The sequence below is a fragment of the Girardinichthys multiradiatus genome, chromosome 14 (assembly GCF_021462225.1).
Source record: "Girardinichthys multiradiatus isolate DD_20200921_A chromosome 14, DD_fGirMul_XY1, whole genome shotgun sequence".
Lineage (NCBI taxonomy): Eukaryota > Metazoa > Chordata > Actinopteri > Cyprinodontiformes > Goodeidae > Girardinichthys > Girardinichthys multiradiatus.
This window is the reverse complement of record NC_061807.1, coordinates 38,647,922-38,667,234: the sequence shown is the minus strand read 5'-3', so window position 1 is coordinate 38,667,234 and position 19,313 is coordinate 38,647,922. Positions and strand designations below refer to the sequence as shown.

The 19,313-nt window shown below is 39.6% G+C and overlaps 1 protein-coding gene across 7 annotated transcripts in view; it reads left to right on the top strand.

Moving 5' to 3' along the window:
- The window catches only part of sorcs2 (sortilin-related VPS10 domain containing receptor 2), a 397,907-nt gene that overhangs the window by 182,527 nt on the left and 196,067 nt on the right, over positions 1 to 19,313 (top strand). For all 7 annotated transcript variants that reach the window (XM_047385727.1, XM_047385725.1, XM_047385726.1 and 4 more), the window contains exon 3: positions 5,178 to 5,277. In XM_047385727.1, coding sequence (XP_047241683.1) covers positions 5,178 to 5,277 — 100 coding nt within the window. The remainder of the gene's footprint in view (positions 1 to 5,177; positions 5,278 to 19,313) is intronic.

The window sequence follows — 19,313 nt, the reverse complement described above, 5'->3', positions numbered from 1 at the left end:
AGATCCACTTTAGAGGTGCTCATACATGCTGAATATTTGCATCTTATTTTGGGTTAAACAATGGTTGGCCTTATTATTTAACAACTGGTCAAATATTCAACTTATTTTGTGATAGGCAACATGAATAAAAATGATGTATCTTAGTTAGCCATGTTTTAAATGGATAGGAAAATACACTGCTCAAAAAATAAAGGGAACACTCAAATAACACATCCTATCTCTGAATGAATGAAATATTCTCATTGAATACTTTATTCTGTACAACGTTGAATGTGCAGACAACAAAATTACACAAAAATCATCAATGGAAATCAAATTTATTAACCAATGGTGGCCTGGATTTGGAGTCACACTCAAAATTAAAGTGGAAAAACACACTACAGGCTGATCCAACTTTGATGTAATGTCCTTAAAACAACTCAAAATGAGGCTCAGTATTGTGTGTGGCCTCCACGTTCCTGTATGACCTCCCTACAACGCCTGGGCATGCTCCTGATGAAACGGCGGATGGTCTCCTGAGGGATCTCCTCCCAGACCTGGACTAAAGCATCCGCCAACTCCTGGACAGTCTGTGATGCAACGTGACGTTGGTGGATGGAGCGAGACATGATGTCCCAGATGTGCTCAATCAGATTCAGGTTTGGGGAACGGGCGGGCCAGTCCATAGCTTCAATGTCTTCATATTGCAGGAACTGCTGACACACTCCAGCCACATGAGGTTTAGCATTGTCCTGCATTAGGAGGAACCCAGGGCCAACCGGACCAGCATATGGTCTCACAAGGGGTCTGAGGATTTCACCTTGGTACCTAATGGCAGTCAGGCTACCTCTGGTGAGCACATGGAGGGCTGTGTGGCGCTCCAAAGAAATGCCACCCCACACCATTACTGACCCACTGCCAAACCGGGCATGCTGAAGGATGTTGCAGGCAGCAGATCGCTCTCCACGGTGTCTCCAGACTCTGTCACGTCTGTCACTTGTGCTCAGTGTGAACCAGCTTTCATCTGTGAAGAGCACAGGGCGCCAGTGGCGAATTTGCCAATCCTGGTGTTCTCTGGCAAATGCCAAGCATCCTGCATGTTTGGTTGTGAGCACACTGTCCATTTATGGACGTCGGGCCCTCATACCATCCTCATGGAGTCGGTTTCTAACCGTTTGTGCAGACACATGCACATTTGTGGCCTGCTGGAGGTCATTTTGCAGGGCTCAGGCATTGCTCCTCCTGTTCCTCCTTGCACAAAGGCAAAGTTAGCGGTCCTGCTGCTGGGTTGTTGCTCTCCTACGGCCTTCTCCACGTCTCCTGGTGTACTGGCCTGTCTCCTGGTAGTGCCTCCAGGCTCTGGACACTACGCTGACAGACACAGCAAACCTTCTTGCCACAGCTCGCATTATGTGCCATCCTGGATGAGCTGCGCTACCTGAGCCACTTGTGTGGGTTGTAGAGTCCGTCTCATGCTACCACGAGTGTGAAAGCACCACCAACATTCAAAAGTGACCAAAACATCAGCCAGAAAGCATAGGTACTGAGAAGTGGTCTGTGGTCCCCACCTGCAGAACCACTCCTTTATTGAGTGTGTCTTGCTAATCGCCAAAGATTTCCCTCTGTTGTCTATTTCATTTGCACAACAGCTGTGAAATTGATTGTCAATCAGTGTTGCTTCCTAAGTGGACAGTTTGATTTCACAGAAGTTTGATTTACTTGGAGTTATATTGTGTTGTTTAAGTGTTCCCTTTATTTTTTTTAGCACTGTAGTAGAAATATACAGAGAGTTACCACATATTCATAAGTCTAGAATCTTTCCTCATTTTAGCACATTACAACCACAATTTTTGAGTATTATTATCCAAACCATTCAACTGTGGTTCTGGTTGTATATTAAGAGTTGTTGTCCTGCTGGAAGGTAAACCACCACCCCAGCCTCAAGTATTTAGCAGTCTCTTAACAAGCTAGGATTTGCACTGTATTTAGCTCTGTCTACCTTTCCTTCTCCTTCTGCCATGTCCCTGACTTGCCTTTGTGCCAGTGATGGTTTACTTCCTGCCATTCTTCCATAAAGACCAGATCAGTGGAATGCACGACTAAGTTGTTTCGTCGACAGCTTCTCCCATCTGTACTGTGGAATTACACAGCTAGCCCTGGTCTGAACTGTAAGCAATTTCTGATGGAAAATGTTTGCACTTTATCTTTTAGGTGTAAAGGGGGGTCAATACAAATACAGAACACACTTTTAAGATTTTTATTTATGGAAAAATTAAATCAATGTCCTTCCACTTTATATTTATGCAGTACTTTGTATTGGTCTATTAAAATATCCTAATAAAATATGTTAAAGTTTGTGGTCGTGAGGCGCTGTATATACAATATAGTTCTGGTTATGATCATTTTTGCCGTTTTTACCTTCTAATAATCCCCCCAGCTCATTAGTACTAGATCTGACTGTGCAGTGAGGATTCCACACTAAAACTACCTTGCAACTGAGCAGACCTCTGCACACTCACCCTGAAGCTCTTTTACTCTGTCCACAAGTGGGTTCCAGAGATAAGCACAAAGCTCCTCTCCTCTCTGCTAACACAGCCATCATTCAGTGATCTGTCCGCGTCCTCCGAGTGATCCCAGGTTAAACAGAACACACAGGCTGTCTCGGAAGATGAAAACACTTGGCGGCTCTCTGCAGAGAAACGACTCACCCCTACTAAGCAACTGTTTTCTGCTGCTGCATCAGAGCTCTCTGGGAGAGCTGATTGCAGATTGGCTCAACAGGGCTTCGAGTGTGTTTGTGTCTCTTTGTGTGTGTGCATGTGTCTGTCAGTGGTTGGTGTCCCACTGTGTAAAGGAGAAAATCCTCTCATCCTTAACCAAGCTGATGTGCCAGTTCTCTATTCTCTTTCATCAAGACCTCTTCATCCGAGGCCCCCCTCCTGTTGAACCCTTGACCCACAGATAAACATTGCAGTTTCTCCTTTCCTGTGTGCTTTTGAAATCAATCCTTTAAAGCTGTCAAAACGGCACTTGAAAAGCATGGAACACAAACATACAGTACATTTGTATTTATTAATTCCTAGTTTCCTTTTATTCTTCAGCTAAATTCAGAGTTCAACCATCTTTAGTTATTTATTTTCTACATTATCTGTCTTGCCGTATTAGATGAAGTGAATGTTTTCCAAAGGCATTTTTTTTATTACACACTGTAAGTAGTTTCTAAATTATAATACAGATTTCTTCAGTTTTTATTTTTTTCCTTTAAATCATCCAACATATTTTAATATCAGACAAAGATAGCATTAGTAAATACATAACGCAGTTTTCAAATAATAATTTCATTTATCAAGAGAAAAAAAGCTATCCAACCCAACCTGGCTCTATTTCACAATTTGATCTTCCTTTCATTAGATTATGAATAACTGGGACTATTCAAATTTTTTGGGAGAGTTGACCTCAATTTCACTCATCACATCCAGGCCTGATTACTGCTAGTTTTGTATAATCAAGGAACAACGCCAATAGATCCTAGATAGTATGAAGTAGGCTGAATGATCTCAAAAGGCAGCACATTCTGCACATCTGAAGAGGTATTAATATCTATGAGCAGACAGCAAAACCAGATATTAACTTTATGGGGCAATTACTTTTTTTACGCAGGTTGGCTTGGCTTTTTCCCTTTAATAAATGATAATAATCTGGAATATTTGACAAAAAGCAAAAAACAGAAAAAACTGTAAAGAGGGAAATACTTTCAAAGCACTGTATTCCCTACATGGAACAGTTTATAGCAATGTACTGTATGATCATCTCACGTTTCCCGGGCTGAAAAACCTGTTTAAACATTTATTTTCCCTTTGTGGGGGCACCTGAGAACAGCTGCAGAACCATTATAGCAGCTAGCTATCAATCGCACATGCACACAGCACTCGACAACTACTTTTAAAACTGCCAGATTTGAGGATTAGTCAGTACCTTATAGCTAGCCAGGGGCCATTTTTGAGGCACTGGGGCAATCACAGTTTGACCAGCCAGTCCTGATTTGTCACCACGATCAGTCTGCAGAACATAAAGCAGTGATATGGTGAATAGGGAGCTGATATAGGTCAGCCTTTAGGGCAGATTGAGAGAACAAGCAGGTCAGGCCTTTTGCAGATGTATTAATCCAAAGAAGTTTCATGGAGGCACAGTTGTTGCATAGGACAGTTTGGGGGGAAGGGAATAGAAAAAGGTTGCAAATTCTCATTGTAAATCAACATTTGCTGCATCCAAATGGAAATAATTTTTATAATTTACTTAAGCTGTTTTTTTCCAATGGTGGAATGATTATACACAAAACTGCAATTATTTTACAAGGTTTAAAAATGTTTAAAAATGTATTTTACCTTGACAAAGCCAAGACTGTATAACGTCTGGATGGTGAATATTTGTTTCAGCTGGCAGCTTCTATTTACCTGTAGTAAAGGATTTGTAGGACAGCAGTCACTGTACTGACCTGTTCCCAAAACAACGGGAGAGTCCTGGGAACTTAATGAAGATCTAAAAAGGAAAATTATACATTTTCTCAAGTTAACAAATCCCTTTTTACCTCTTACCATATCAGTGCAAACAACTGTACTTTATTACATGATATTTTAACTGAGAGGGTACTGATCAAGAAAGAAAATGCTGCTTCAAAATTGCCACCTTTGAGCTTAACTGAAATTTGTAGCTGCTCATATGGACAATCCAAATCCTACTTTGGTTAGAGGAGACACATAATATGTTTTTTGGCCACAATGACATGTAAGAAGTAAGTATGAAAGAGTAAACGTAAGCTTTAAACCTAATAATCATCTAATAAATTCCAAGCATGTCTGTGGCTGTTTCACTACTAGGGCTACTGTTGCATTGCAGAAGATCAGTGGATTGATTAAGAAGGACCACCTTGGAATTCTTTAACTTTACCATAAACTTGTGATCCCTTGCACGAAACAAATTGGATGAACTGATAAAGTCTGGTAGCATTAAAGTATGGTGATGAACCTTCCTAAAACCATGGACATGGTTTCAAGAAACCATCTTATAGAACTCAGCCAATTTTTTATAAGAAATGCCATTAAAGGGTCAAGGATGTCTATGTTGAGTGAATGTAAACTTCTCACCACAATTCAATGACCAACCTCAGCTTCTTATTTTATCTGTATTTCTTTTTAAAGGTCTACTGATTATGGAACAACCTACACCAAACTCAACCTGATGCCGGGGACAACCATTGTGGTGACGAGTTTCTACATCTGTCCCACCAACAAGAAAAAGGTAAGAGAGTTCATATTTTTTTAAAGATTTATCACAAAACTGACAGAGACCTCTTCCCACAATGAGGGATTTTAACCATTGTGATGGTTCACTTTTACCCCCATCCTCTGCGTCTGCACACCCTTATTGATAGTGGTCTATTCAGTATAAAAGATAGATGTTGGCTTCATAAGTTCAGTTAAAACTGCACTGTAAAATCATACCAATTAAATTAATAAAAAAAGCATATTAAGCAGAATATTAATTACTGGGATTAATAGCTCCAACTCAAGGACATCAAGAGTAAATAACCTTCATTGAATGAATGAATGACTGAACCAGTACATACAAAAGATACAGGCAACAGGGACATAATTGGAGGTGTGCCATTTTATTCATAAGGATGTTGTATTTATTTGAAGTAATGTTTTTTTTTATATATATATAATTGAAATAACGCTTTGCTTTAGCTGGAACAAATTGAATTTTTATTTTTGCAGTAATGAGTAATGCAAAGGTTACCACCTGTGCTTCTACTACACATCAGCATTCTCCTTGATATTCAACTCTCCTTTTTTAAATGTATTCCTTTGTTTGCTCTCTCCTGTTGTTCCAAATGCCAGGCCCTTTGGCCAAACACGCTCCTACCAAAATAACAGTCATTCAGTCCATGGGTAGCTCCAGTTCCTCAATGAATTTAAACAAGCAGACAGCAGATAAGCTGCAGCCGGAGCCAAAAGGTACAGTAGATGACTTAAGCTAAGATGCAGTTGGACTGGCATGGTCCAGAGTTCTTCCGATCGATGAAGAGATAAAGAGAGATTAGATCGAGTCCCTTTTTTCCACTTTCTGCTCCAAGTCTCCGCTCTGAGTGTCTGCGAGGAATCTCCCATCTCATCTTCTTTACACATACACAAAAACACACCAAACACACACACATACACAAGACAGTCTCAGACCAGACAGTGTGAGAGCATTTAATTGCATGGGAATGAAGTCATCCTAATTCCCCTCAGGGACTGGCAGAGAGACAAGGGAAAGAGAGTGATTGGCGGTAAGAGTGTGTATTGTGACAGTAGGATGACTGGGAAGAGGTGCTGGGGATCAAGCTGCTCCTTAAACACACCCCCGGGCCTGTCAGGAGGCGGGTGATGGGAGCTCAGGTTCAGTGCTGCATGCTGAGTACAGGTGTGAACTGTTGTTAGAAGAAGAAAAGCCTTTGGTTAAACACAGTGGATAGAGGAACTGCTTAGTGGCAGATCATCAACTGCTTGGTCAAAGCAGGAGTATTTCTTCCTTTTTTCTAACGTGAAATGTTCTAAGTCATCATGTTGGAAAAAATGACCTGACTCACAACGAGGACAGCCATCTCTTAGTGGACTGATCAATAGGGCTAATCATGTAAGAAAATGGCAGACAGGCGGGCGTGTAAGCTCTGAGCAGGGATTACACGCGGTGCAAAGGGATCTCATGGAAAAGGTGTGAAGGCCTTCACGTAATCAATAAGACTTCAGGCAATTAGAACGAGGTGAGTCTTCAGACAGAGACAGTGTCAGCCTCTCATTCTCTTATTTCTTTGGGGGCTCCATTAAAGATCCGCTCAAGACCCTCTGCAGGGGAAGGCTCCCAAAGACCCGTGACACTTTCCAGCACCAGTAGAGTTGTAAATAAACTTTGAGCTGGGAGGCCTGCTGTATTTTCCATCAGGATTCCACTCTAAGTTTCTCGAGACGCCCGTCAGCTGTGCAGTGTTTGAATAAGTTTATTTTCCTGTTGTTAAGTGCTTAGTGTTTGTTTAAGTGCATGGTAACAGCCTCCAAAAGTGCTGTTCTGGTGGTGCTGCTTCAGATCTCTGCCAGTAATCACTGGGGATGAGTGGTTCCTGTCAATGTTTTTGCTCCTTTCAAATGAATTTAAGTGATAATTTCCTTTCTTTTGAAATAAGTCCAGAGATTTCTAATGAAAAAAAGTGTGTTTGTAACAATAACTTTCCTGACATCAAAATTTTTTGGAATGGCCATGAAGGACAACCTAGAGCATATTTCATGATTTTTAGATACACTTGTTTTCGGTTGTGTTTTTATAAGCATGAAATCTGTTCATGGAACTGGAGGTTTGCCATTGCAGCAACAGTAGGAGGGTGAGGTTGAACAGATGATCAAAGCAAAGCAGGGTTGGTGAACCTTAGGCAATGACAGACAAACAGAAATACAAATTGCTCTGAAAAATCAACAGAAAGATCCAAGAAAGAAGCAAAAGTAAAGGGGTTACTAAAGGCTACAGCCGCACGCTGTTAGACTGGAGTAAATGCTGTTTTAATATACTGCAAGAGTTTGACGGATGAGGTTAAGGTGCAGGGAAAGATTGAAAGCAGAAGGTTCTGTCAGACAAAGGTAAAAACAAGAGTAGAACTGAGGGAGAGGTAGTCAGGTCGACAGGTAAAGACTTCACTGCAGGTGGGGGTGCTGTTTAAACGTCATGGTGTTATGGATCTGAGTTAAGAGTTTGAAGGTGTACACACAACATCAATTGCATCCCAAGGCATTTAAATCTTTCAACCTCTGTCCTCTGGTTTATACTAGATAATAGACAAGCTTATATCGTCAAATTGGTTCCACCTCATTTAAACCACTTTGAGACAAGCATCTCTTTCTATCAGTTTGAGAGATTCTAAATTTGTCAGCTTCACACCTGGATGAATAAATTGATCAATCCCCTTTTGTATTCATGAGTAGTATGGTCCCCCACTGTAGTTAACATTAGAGCAAGTGGAACCGAAGCCATGCTCCTTGTTTGTCTGCACAAACTGTGCAAATAAAGCTGATTCTTCGTCTTCTGATTAGATCCTTAGATCCGGAAAGATCTTAACCTCTCAGCAACAGTTATAGTGATGTGAAAAAGTATTTCCTCCCTTACATTTTTTTTTTCGTTTTGTAGTTTTTTGTTACACTTTGAGATCATCAAACACATTTTTTTTTATTTGTCACACCCAGGCTTTATTACTGCCAGACCTGTATAATCAGGAAAAAAAAACACTAAATATAATATGGATGACAGCATGATGTAGTCTATTGGATCTCAAAAAACCACTCATCATGCCCGGATATAAAGAACTTTAGTGATTTACATATATCATTGTGAAAAGAGTAACAAAGCCCTTTCTAAGGCTTTGAAACTCTAGCTAATTACAGTGAAATCCATCATCCACAAATGGAGAAAATATAAAGCACATCGGGATAACATAAAGACTCCTAGGAGTCCTCCTCTTACAAATATGGCTCCTTGAACACATCAGCAACTTATCCAGTGTTAGGGTTTTTATGACTTTTTGTATTGTTTATCACTCATCTAAGTGCTTTTCCCTCCTTACATGTTACAGGAAGGGAGATGGTCACAAGAATGAGTTATGCTTTTATTATTTTATTATTTTACTAGCAGCATCTGGGGGCTATACACCAGGTCCTACTTCCCACTTCCTCTGTTTGTTTATAATCAAGACAAATGAACCCTAACCTTTCTGACCCCCCCACACACACACACACACCCACCCTGAATGTTTGTTGAACTGTGTGTGACCAAGCATGTATAAATAAAGAGAGAGGGTTGCCAACACTTTGTAGTTTTGCACTGCAGAGTGTGACCTACCCTTGCCGCAAGTATAACTGACTCTGTGTCGTTCCTTACCTCTGAGTTAACTAAATAAATCTATCATCCAGGAAGTCACAAAAGGACAAAACAACATATAAGTCACTGCAGGCCTTACTGGTGTCAAGTGTTCATCATCCAACATAAAAAAAAAAATTGGCATCAATGTCGGACTTGCAACAAGAAGAAACATTTTGGAAGCGCATCCCATTACATCTGACATTTGTTTTATTTTAACATGTTCTGTCAGAGAGTTTTAGGCTTTCCATATGGAGCAGATGGTGGCCTACATGTGAAAGTGTCCTAATTGCATGATTAACTTTATTAATTACAGATTCTATCCAGTATCAGAGTAGGCAGGCCACATTGATGTTATTGTAACCTTTGCTTGTATGACCTTCAACCATTTTGGGTAATGGTGTTCTGGTGCATGGTTGTGTGTATGTGTATGAAGGTGGATAAGCATATGTGTAGAAATAAGTGTGTTTGTGTTGAGTGGGTGTGTGTGAGTTCGTTCTTCTAACATAAAACTAACTCGGAATTTTAGGAAAAGAAGATCACGCTTATCAAACTTATCACACTTATCGCAAACACTTGTTGAGATTTGTTGCTGCCAATAGTGGAACAAGCAGGAAGGTATCGGTTTCAATCACTTTTTCTCATCCGCCCAGGTTGCTTTGGATCGCTTTTTATCCTATAATACATGGAACCATCGTCATATATTACAATGTGTTTGATGATCTAAAACAAAAAAAATCTGTACAGGGAGAAATATTTTTTCATAGCCGTATTATTAGACAGAATCATGCTTTTTGTGTTGATTCAATATTACTGCGCTTTGTGCTTCTTTGGCTTTTCTCTCCATTTACTGTAGCAAAATAGCATGAGGAAGATCCGTGTCTGTGGTCAAATCACCTCAGACACCCAAGGTAAGAGTACAATTAAAACAATCCAGGGGCATCCAGCATATTCTGAAGTTGATTTCTTAGTCCATTAACGGCTTAGACAAAGCTGATCCCTGCTGAGACATTGTGCCTCCTGACATCTAAGTGTACTTTTATAGACAGTCAGAAAACACACACTCATACAGAAAACACTATGAGAGACTTCAGCTGCTGGGCACATTTAAATCTAAAACCTTCCCACAGATGTAAAACTTATGATGGCACTTTAGAAATTGTGAATAGGCTCTGATAGGTTTATACTGCACAGTTCTTCTCCTTGGCCTCGTACAGACTAATGTAGCTATATAACTTAATATGGCCACTTGAGCACACTAGATTGGTATCAGTTTAAACCAGTGGCAAGGACATCATTTAAAAGAATCAGGAAGTTGTGTGAAGAGGCATCAAAGACAACTTCTTTACTGGCTTCCATAATCATGTCTTACATCTCCAGCTCGTTTTTTCTTCTTCTTCAGGGGTGGCAATAGAGCCAGGTTTGCTCAACAGCAACATTTATTCTGTCCCGTATTTTTGAGCCACTTTAATTTGACAGTGCTTAATAACTAGAGAAGCCTCTCAAGTGGCTGCTTCTGTCATTCCTGCTTAGCTCTTTAGGCTGAACACAATTAGTAACACTCTTGTGCATTGTGTTGGGATGCACTGTAGAGTGCAATGAAAGGTGGTAGAGTACAGGTCAGTAATGCAGAGTTCAGGGGAGCAAAGCCCTTTTCACCTTAGTTGTATAAGGACTTCCTCCCTTTATTAAAGATGAGTTACAGAATAGGAGAAACAGATCAGCAAGGCACCAGTGGGACAAAACTACCATTAGACGTTTATCTACAGATTCAACTTAATAAGTCAGCACAGTACTGAAAGGAACAGTAAATAGTAAAGATCAACTACAGCTCATGTCATCAGGCCGTAGGTCACTATATGGAGAGAATTCCTTTGGGAAAAAAACAAAATTTTAATTTAACTAATGAATTGTATTTATGCATTTATATTATTTTAATTTAATAAAATTTAACTTTATCAGTCTCAAGTCTTTCAAAATTCTATTTGTCTGAAGGTTAAATTCTATTTATTATTGCACACTTCATTATAGGAATCAGAGGAATATTTAATACAAAATTATATTTATTCCCAGAATCGACATCATTATGACTTCAGTTGTACATGAAATAATTATATTGAATCTTGTCACTAATGGAATCAGTTAGTGGCAACTAGTACTCACACTCACATATTTCAGTGACTAATCAAGCAGAAAAACAAACATGAAATCTTAGTACTTAGAGGGAATTCTGGGGGAACTTGAAAATTAACTTTTAGATTATCATTGGCTTCTTAAAGATTTGGCTTTATCTAATTGTCTATCACTGTCTCTTTCTGAAAAGTGAACTTGAGATTTAATAGTTTGAGAAGGAATGAGAAATTAAACAGAGGGGGGTCTTGAGGTCCTACAGGTTCTGATGCCAGAAAACAGAACCAGTTTGGCGTTATTATCCAGGTTCTGTCAATTGTCCCTCTTTCTCGCTTGGAAAAGAATATCAGAGTTGGCTCCTAGCTGCTGTTGCCCAGAGAGGTTACTCTGAGGCTCCAAGGCTGTATGGCTGTTCCTCTCTCCGCATTTAAATGTGTAAAACATAACTACGCTACACATAATCACATGTTTTCAGAAACCAGCATTTCTTCTCTAGTGGTCGGGTTGTACCACAGGCGAAAAGTGAACTTTTTGCCTGTGGTACAACCACGAACTTTCCTTCATGGGATTTTAATTGACAAAGTGAAAGGAGCAAACATACGGCATGTTCACAGTGCAGACAACACTGGCCCAAACCAATTTTTTTTTGCCCAAATGTGAGTTTTATTTTTAAATGCAACTCTGAGCAGCACAAATGTGTTTTTTTCATCTGACTTTCATTTTGCACTTTTATATTTTATCCTAAATCAGATACGTTCAATACAGACCAAAAGTTAGGACGCACCTTCTCATTCAAAGAGTTGTCTTTATTTTCATGATTATAAATATTGTAGCTTTACAATGAAGGCATCAAAACTATGAATTAACACATGTGGAATTATATACTGAACAAAAAAGTGTGAAACAACTGAAAATATGTCTTATATTCTAGGTTCTTCAAAGTAGCCACCTTTTGCTTTGATTACTGCTACGCACACTCTTGGCATTCTGTTGATGAGCTTCAAGAGGTAGTCACCTGAAATGGTTTTCACTTCACAGGTGTGCCCTGTCAGGTTTAATAAGTGGGATTTCAAGCCTTATAAATGGGGTTGGGACCATCAGTTGTGTTGTGCAGGAAGTGGATACAGTACACAGCTGATAGTCCTACTGAATAGACTGTTAGAATTTGTATTATGGCAAGAAAAAAGCTGCTAAGTAAAGAACAACGAGGGGCCATCAATACTTTAAGAAATGAAGGTCAGTCAGTCCGAACAATTGGGAAAACTTTGAAAGTGTCCCCAAGTGCAGTTGCAAAAACCATCAAGCGATACAAAGAAACTGGCTCACATGAGGACCGCCCCAGGAAAGGAAGACCAAGAGTCACTGTGGCTGCGGACGATAAGTTCATCCGAGTCACCAGCCTCAGAAATCGCAGGTTAACAGCAGCTCAGATTAGAGAACAGGTCAATGCCACACAGAGTTCTAGCAGCGGACACATCTCTAGAACAACTGTTAAGAGGAGACTGTGAATCAGGCCTTCATAGTAAAATAGCTGCTAGGAAACCACTCCTGAGGACAGGCAACAAGCAGAAGAGACTTGTTTGGGCTAAAGAACACAAGGAATGGACATTAGACCAGTGGAAATCTGTGCTTTGGTCTGATGAGTCCAAGTTTGAGATCTTTGGTTCCAACCACCGTGTCTTTGTGCGGCGCAGAAGAGGTGAACGGATGGACTCTACATGCCTGGTTCCCACCATGAAGCATGGAGGAGAAGGTGTGATGATGTGGGGGTGCTTTGCCTGTGACACTGTTGGGAATTTATTCAAAATTGAAGGCATATTGAACCAGTATAGCTACCACAGCATCTTGCAGTGGCATGCTATTCCATCCGGTTTGCATTTAGTTGGACCATCATTTATTTTTCAACAGGACAATGACCCCAAACACACCTCCAGGCTGTGTAAGGGCTATTTGACCAAGAAGGAGAGTGATGGGGTGCTGCACCAGATGACCTGGCCTCCACAGTCACCGGACCTGAACCCAATCGAGATGGTTTGGGGTGAGCTGGACCGCAGAGTGAAGGCAAAAGGGCCAACAAGTGCTAAGCATCTCTGGGAACTCCTTCAAGACTGTTGGAAAACCATTTCAGGTGACTACCTCTTGAAGCTCATCAACAGAATGCCAAGAGTGTGCAGAGCAGTAATCAAAGCAAAAGGTGGCTACTTTGAAGAACCTAGAATATAAGACATATTTTCAGTTGTTTCACACTTTTTTGTTCAGTATATAATTCCACGTGTTAATTCATAGTTTTGATGCCTTCAGTGTGAAGCTACAATATTCATAGTCATGAAAATAAAGAAAACTCTGAATGAGAAGGTGTGTCCAAACTTTTGGTCTGTATTGTTTCTGATGTGTGTCACTTTTCATACATCTTGTACATGATTGCATGTGACAGACTCATCATTTAATGCTGTAGGAGGAGGGATCCGGTGAAATCAAATGTAAACAGACATATGCATGTATTTAGTGCCTGCTAATTTTAGTAACACAACATTCAGAGTTGCAGGTTTCAGCTACATCTCTTTAATCAGACTTTGTGTAGAACAAAGCAACGTAAATGTCATCAGGCTAATCACATAGATATGCTACTTCCTATATAGCAGGTCTCATTCAAATAAATGTTTTGCCACAACAGTATTAATTTGAATATTACAGTAGACACTGTTGATGGAGCTAGTCATAATTTTTGTGAAGCCATCTACAAGAAGGGACAGAAGAGACTGTACTTCTTGAGGAAGCTTAGGACCTTTGGTTTTTACAGCAAGATGCTGCATATCTTCTATAAGTCTGTTGTGGAAAGTGTGATCTCTTCTGCCATCATCTGCTGGGGTAGCAGCATCAGAGCCAGGGACTTAAAAAAGCTCAACAAGCTAATAGAGAAGATTGGCTCTGTTCTGGGGACTCCTCTGGATTCTCCGGAGATCATTGTGCAAAGAATGATTCTTCTGAACAATGGAAAGAACTAGAGAACATTAACAGGGAGGATCCAGATCTACCAATAAATACAAACTGAAATAACACAGGAATCCAAGAAAGTAGTCTAAATACAAGAATAAATCATAAACCTAACCCTGTATTAGCAGTAACTAGACGGACACAGACAGGGAAGTGCAGAGAATCCAACAAAGAACCAAAACCTCACACAAACAGATCCTGACTAGGAGTCTTAAGTAGTCATAATTTCATAAGGGTCAGCAGGCTAAACAGATTATTATTATGAACTCAACCAATAGAAACATGTTGTATAATAAACTTTTTAAATAACATTATACATTTAACATAAATTATATGTGAAATTTTAGCATTTCAATAACCATCACTATTATAACTGAAAATAACTAACAATAAATAAACTGCTATGCAACAGTTAAGGGGCTCGGGTATGAGATGTTTCCTTTATGGGTACATAGCTAAAGTAGGAAGGGATGAAATGGCAACATGCCAACAGAAAATGGAGGTACACATTAGTGTAGGGTCAAATTTAACCTAAGACATTTCTTCTCAAATTCCCCAGGCAAGTAGGTTAGGTTAGGTTAGTCATTGGTTAATTTAAGTGTATGCTGGTGTCTCTGTTCTCCTTGTAAAAGGCCTCATGACGGTATACCAAGCAGGTTAACAAGTGACTACTATGACCTTAAGGCCATGTATTAGAGGAATATAGGATTTTTTTTTGTATATTATCAAACGTAAGGTTGTCGATGCTCTTAAAAGTCTGAGTTTGGCTCCTTGAAATAGATTTTTCTCAGGGGTTCTCTAAAAGAGTGCCTTTCTGTTTAAGTGTTGATTTATTTAAAAGGTTTCTCTAAAATTAAGCAAAGCCAAACACATTCCAACAATAAGGTGAGCTGTTGGTTTTGAAGTAACTACAATAACTGATAAATTCTGATGAAAATTGTCAGACTGATGCAAAAACAATTCAAACACATGTTGAAATTGCCTTTCCTGCTGATATCAAAGGAAAAAAAGCTAAAAAATAATATGAAAAGAGATGGTGAGATGAGTAAGCCCAGACATAAGCAAAAAAAAAAAGTTTCAAAAGGGGGAACAATAGAGAACAGTAATAGACTGAATGATAATGCAAATTCACATATCAGTGGCTGGCAGTTCAAAGAGCTTCAAAGATATTCACATGTGAAGAGATTGTGTTCAGAAGACATTCCTGTGATGCTGAACAATTTCTGTACTCTCAGACAGACTATTCAATTCTTCCTAACGACTGATGTTGGAGCAGCTCTCTGCTTCTCTCTCTATAGTCTCCCTGAGGTAGCCATACATTTATACATACATACATATTCATCAGTGGCAAACTGTGGCTCTATGACCAAGGCCCCTTGTCCCTCTCCTCATATGTAATTCCAAAATGTAAAGGCAAAGGTTATTTTGTGGCCTCCTGAGTGAGTTGGCAATGTAATGTTGATAGGATGGTCACTCCTGAGGGTTTACTGCTTTAAAAGATTGTTTAGCCTACTTCATGTTGTCAGACAGGTTCTATGAAGTAGTATTGATTCCACTGGTCTGACAATGATGGCTGGGGGTGGCAGGTAAAATCACCTCATCCTAATCTCAGTTAAGTCATGGCTTAACAAGGGAGGCATTTACTTATTCACATAAGGTCAGGTTGGTTTGAATTTGTTTCTCCTGTTTATTTTGTTTTGATGTACAACACTTTAGATTGTCTTGCTACTGAAATGTGCTATATATAAGCTGGCATTGCCTTAATAAATGATTATTGATTTAAAAACTGCTTTTGTGTTTACTGTTATCTTTGTGTGATATGAAGAACATGTAAATGTAATAAAGCAAACAGAAGGAATCTATAGGGATCTGGTTATTTTTCCGCAGCCTTGTACAGGGGTTATATAAAGTATGTCCTTTTCAATGCAGCTACTTTTTACAGTTATGGGTCAAAGTTGTTGTTACTGAAAACAGTATATGTCCCCACTGGGTCTGATCCATGTGATCATAAAAAATTCAAAGTTTTTTCTCATCCTTTACAATAGTGGGTTTTGCCTTTAGCCTCTTGGAATTTTAACTGAGCTAGTTCATCCTCTTCTTGAGAAAGTAACCGAGCCGGTGAAAACAAGGTCAAACTTGTGTCTTCTTTCTCTCAAGCAGAATTGAGCCAAAATAGATAAGAAATCATTTTTCCAGAAACAACATAAATGTTCAAGCAGAGAGTCTTCCAACTTGACATGCTAAATCATGTGTTATATAGTGGAAAGCTAAGCTTCTGTTTCATTATTGTTTTCCTGCAGCCATGTCATCTGTGTCATAGATAAGTGGTCCCTCTTTTATCCGCTGCCCAAACATTGATCAGAGATCTGTGCACAGCTGGATAAGCATGCGTGTCTGGTGCAGCTGCGAACAGAAGACAGTCAGGGGTGAGGTTAGCCCTTAGAAGCTAATGCTAATACTAGCTGGAAGGTTACTGACTTTAGATCCTTGCTCAGATATTGGGTCCACCCACACTGTTATATTGAAGCAATGTTGGATTTCTGTGGCTACAATATTTGAAGCCTCTCACAAGACATGAGGTTCAGTTGGAAAAGCAAAGCACCAAAGCATTGTGAAAAAGAACATTTCGGGGGAAATCTGTTCATATGCAAGCATGTACAGTTCTCCAAGATGCATTTTTTATTTTATTGTTCTTGAAATGTATCATTGCAGTAGGGGGTGACAGTGGACAGGGAGAGCGAAAGAAAAACACAGAGAGAGTTGTAAGATTCTTTATATGGAGCATTTTAAACTGAAGGCTCCAGGTTATGGGGGACATAGATTTTCTTTATGACACACCAAACACTGTCCTCTTTCTGTCCCCTTTCCATCCAGTCCTCCAGTGCCATCATTCTACACTGACTGACAAGTGCATAATTTGAAGGGGGGGGGGGGGCGTTACGACCGCCCCAAAGGTTTGATCAAGTCAAAGTGACCACCCCAATAAAATAACATCACTCTGATTTACAAATATATAATGCATAAATAACTTTGTGATTTTCTTTTATTTTCATTTGCCTGCAAAATAACATCATAGTCTGGTAATGTAACACCCCTCCTCCTCCTAAAAACTTGGTATCTCTCAACCCGCTTTCCCCACCAAGCATTCACTGTTTCCTGTACTACTGAGTCAGTCACTGGTGAGAGCGGTTGTACTCTCAAAAAAGTGGACAGACAATGATGTTTCACCGTTGGTTGACTACAACACCTTGTAAAAAGAGGGAAAATCAAAATGAGGTAAATAAATATCTATTGTTAAGTTAGTTTTCTCAATGCTGCTCACACACACCTGTACACGCAGACACACTGAATGGTCGGTACATGTAGACTAGCTCCTAAATACAGTGGTACCCAGGTGCTTTGTTAGACTTGTCACCTTGACCTCTGGGGCTGATGCTCCAGATGTTTCCAGAACAGCCCCGAATCTCACGAAAGAAGACATTTAGGAGTTTGTCTGTTCAAAAGATGCATTAAGCCCCAAAATGGCAGACTTCCCAGTTTTATTAAAAACAATCAGATTTGTTTCTATTGTGTTCCATATAATCACTGCCCGCTCTACCCAACCTGACAATGAGTCTAAAGGAAAAGAAGACAAAGAGTGGTTATTTGCGCACAAGCGGTACTGCGACTGTGCAACTACGAGCACAGGCTCAGGCAGACTGGCCAGAAGTCCGGAACTATGTTCGTTCCAGGAGCATCGGCCTGCCTCATTAATCACCCGAAAAGCTACACTGAGCGCATCAAACAGGGCTACAATAGGGGAGACGCCTCATTTCAGAGCAGCCGTGGAGCCAACCAGAGAGTGGGAGCCTGGTGGTGTGTTTCACCCAGGAACAGGTGGAAGCAGAGCTGCTTAACCCAGACTGAAGTTAGTGTTAAACCTGAGAGCTGGCTCAGAATGGGCTAATTGTAAGCTAGCGCTAATCACTGATTCACCAACAAGAGAAGAGGTGGAGGTTCACTAATGAGCATCATCAGGGTCATGATGAGGGACTTTCAGCTGACCCACAGGTGAAGTTAAATGGCCTGATCATGATAGAAAAGAGTAGAACCCCCTCTGTGAGCTTCTAGCTGGGTTTGCATCATGATGTGAAAAATATCTGATCTTTAGTCAAAAGGTTCATGAAAGGAGGAACATATTTTAATGAAATGTTGGGATAGCTCACAGCATAATTAAAATAAATAAATGTGTTTTTAGGGGATCACCATTCCATTAAAATCTAGGAAAATCAATTTTATAGCAGTTTTCTTTTTGAAATGTAAGAAATTATAACAATGGAGCCTCAGATGTGAGAGACTGAGAGAGTAAAATCTAAAAAAGTAATTTACATAAATGAGAAAAGATGAGAAAAGACATTTATTTGAGCCACAGTAAACATAGTTTCTCTGAGTTTAAGAACAACTTTAGTTGGATGGACTGAGCAGAAAGTTTTTTCTAAATAACACTAATTGTATCATTATCTGCTTCAACCAAATGTTTTTCCATCAGTTATAAACTGTTAATCTTCATCCTTAACTTGAACTACTAACTAACAAAAAATTAAAACCAAGTCAAATTATTGTGAAGCTTTTGGAACACCACAATGCAGCATTCATGAAGGTGCTCAAAAAATGTTAAATATTTGGTTCTGCGTTAGAAAAATGATGAAGTAAAATTAAGCTTTTTATTAATTGCTGAACTGATGTGGAACAGAAAAACTGCAGAGTAAATACAAAGAAAATAGGAAAGTTAAGCAAATCATAGTAAAAGCATTGGAATTAATTTCTAAAACAGAAACGCAAGACAGCTTAACCCCCCAGTGCTAGACCCAAAGTTACACCCTTGCTGACTCATGTATACCCTGTCCCTGTTTGGTACTCCAGCATAGAGCATTACAAAAGTATTTGCACCCTTTGAACCTTTTTTTATTTTATTTTGCGACATTACAACCACAAACGTCAATAATCTAAAAAGTGTGTCAGTACTTTATTGGACCACATTAATGTCATCTAGGCACCAACAGTTTTGTTCATTCTTCTTTGCACAACAGCTAAAGCTCAGTCAAGGACAGTTGAAAATCATTTTTCTTTTTTAAGTCCTACAACAGATTATTAATAGGATTTACAGGGGTTGGACAATGAAACGGAAACACCTGGTTTTAGACCACAATAATTTATTAGTATGGTGTAGTTCCTCCTTTTGTGGCCAATACAGCGTCAATTCATCTTGGGAATGACATATACAAGTCCTG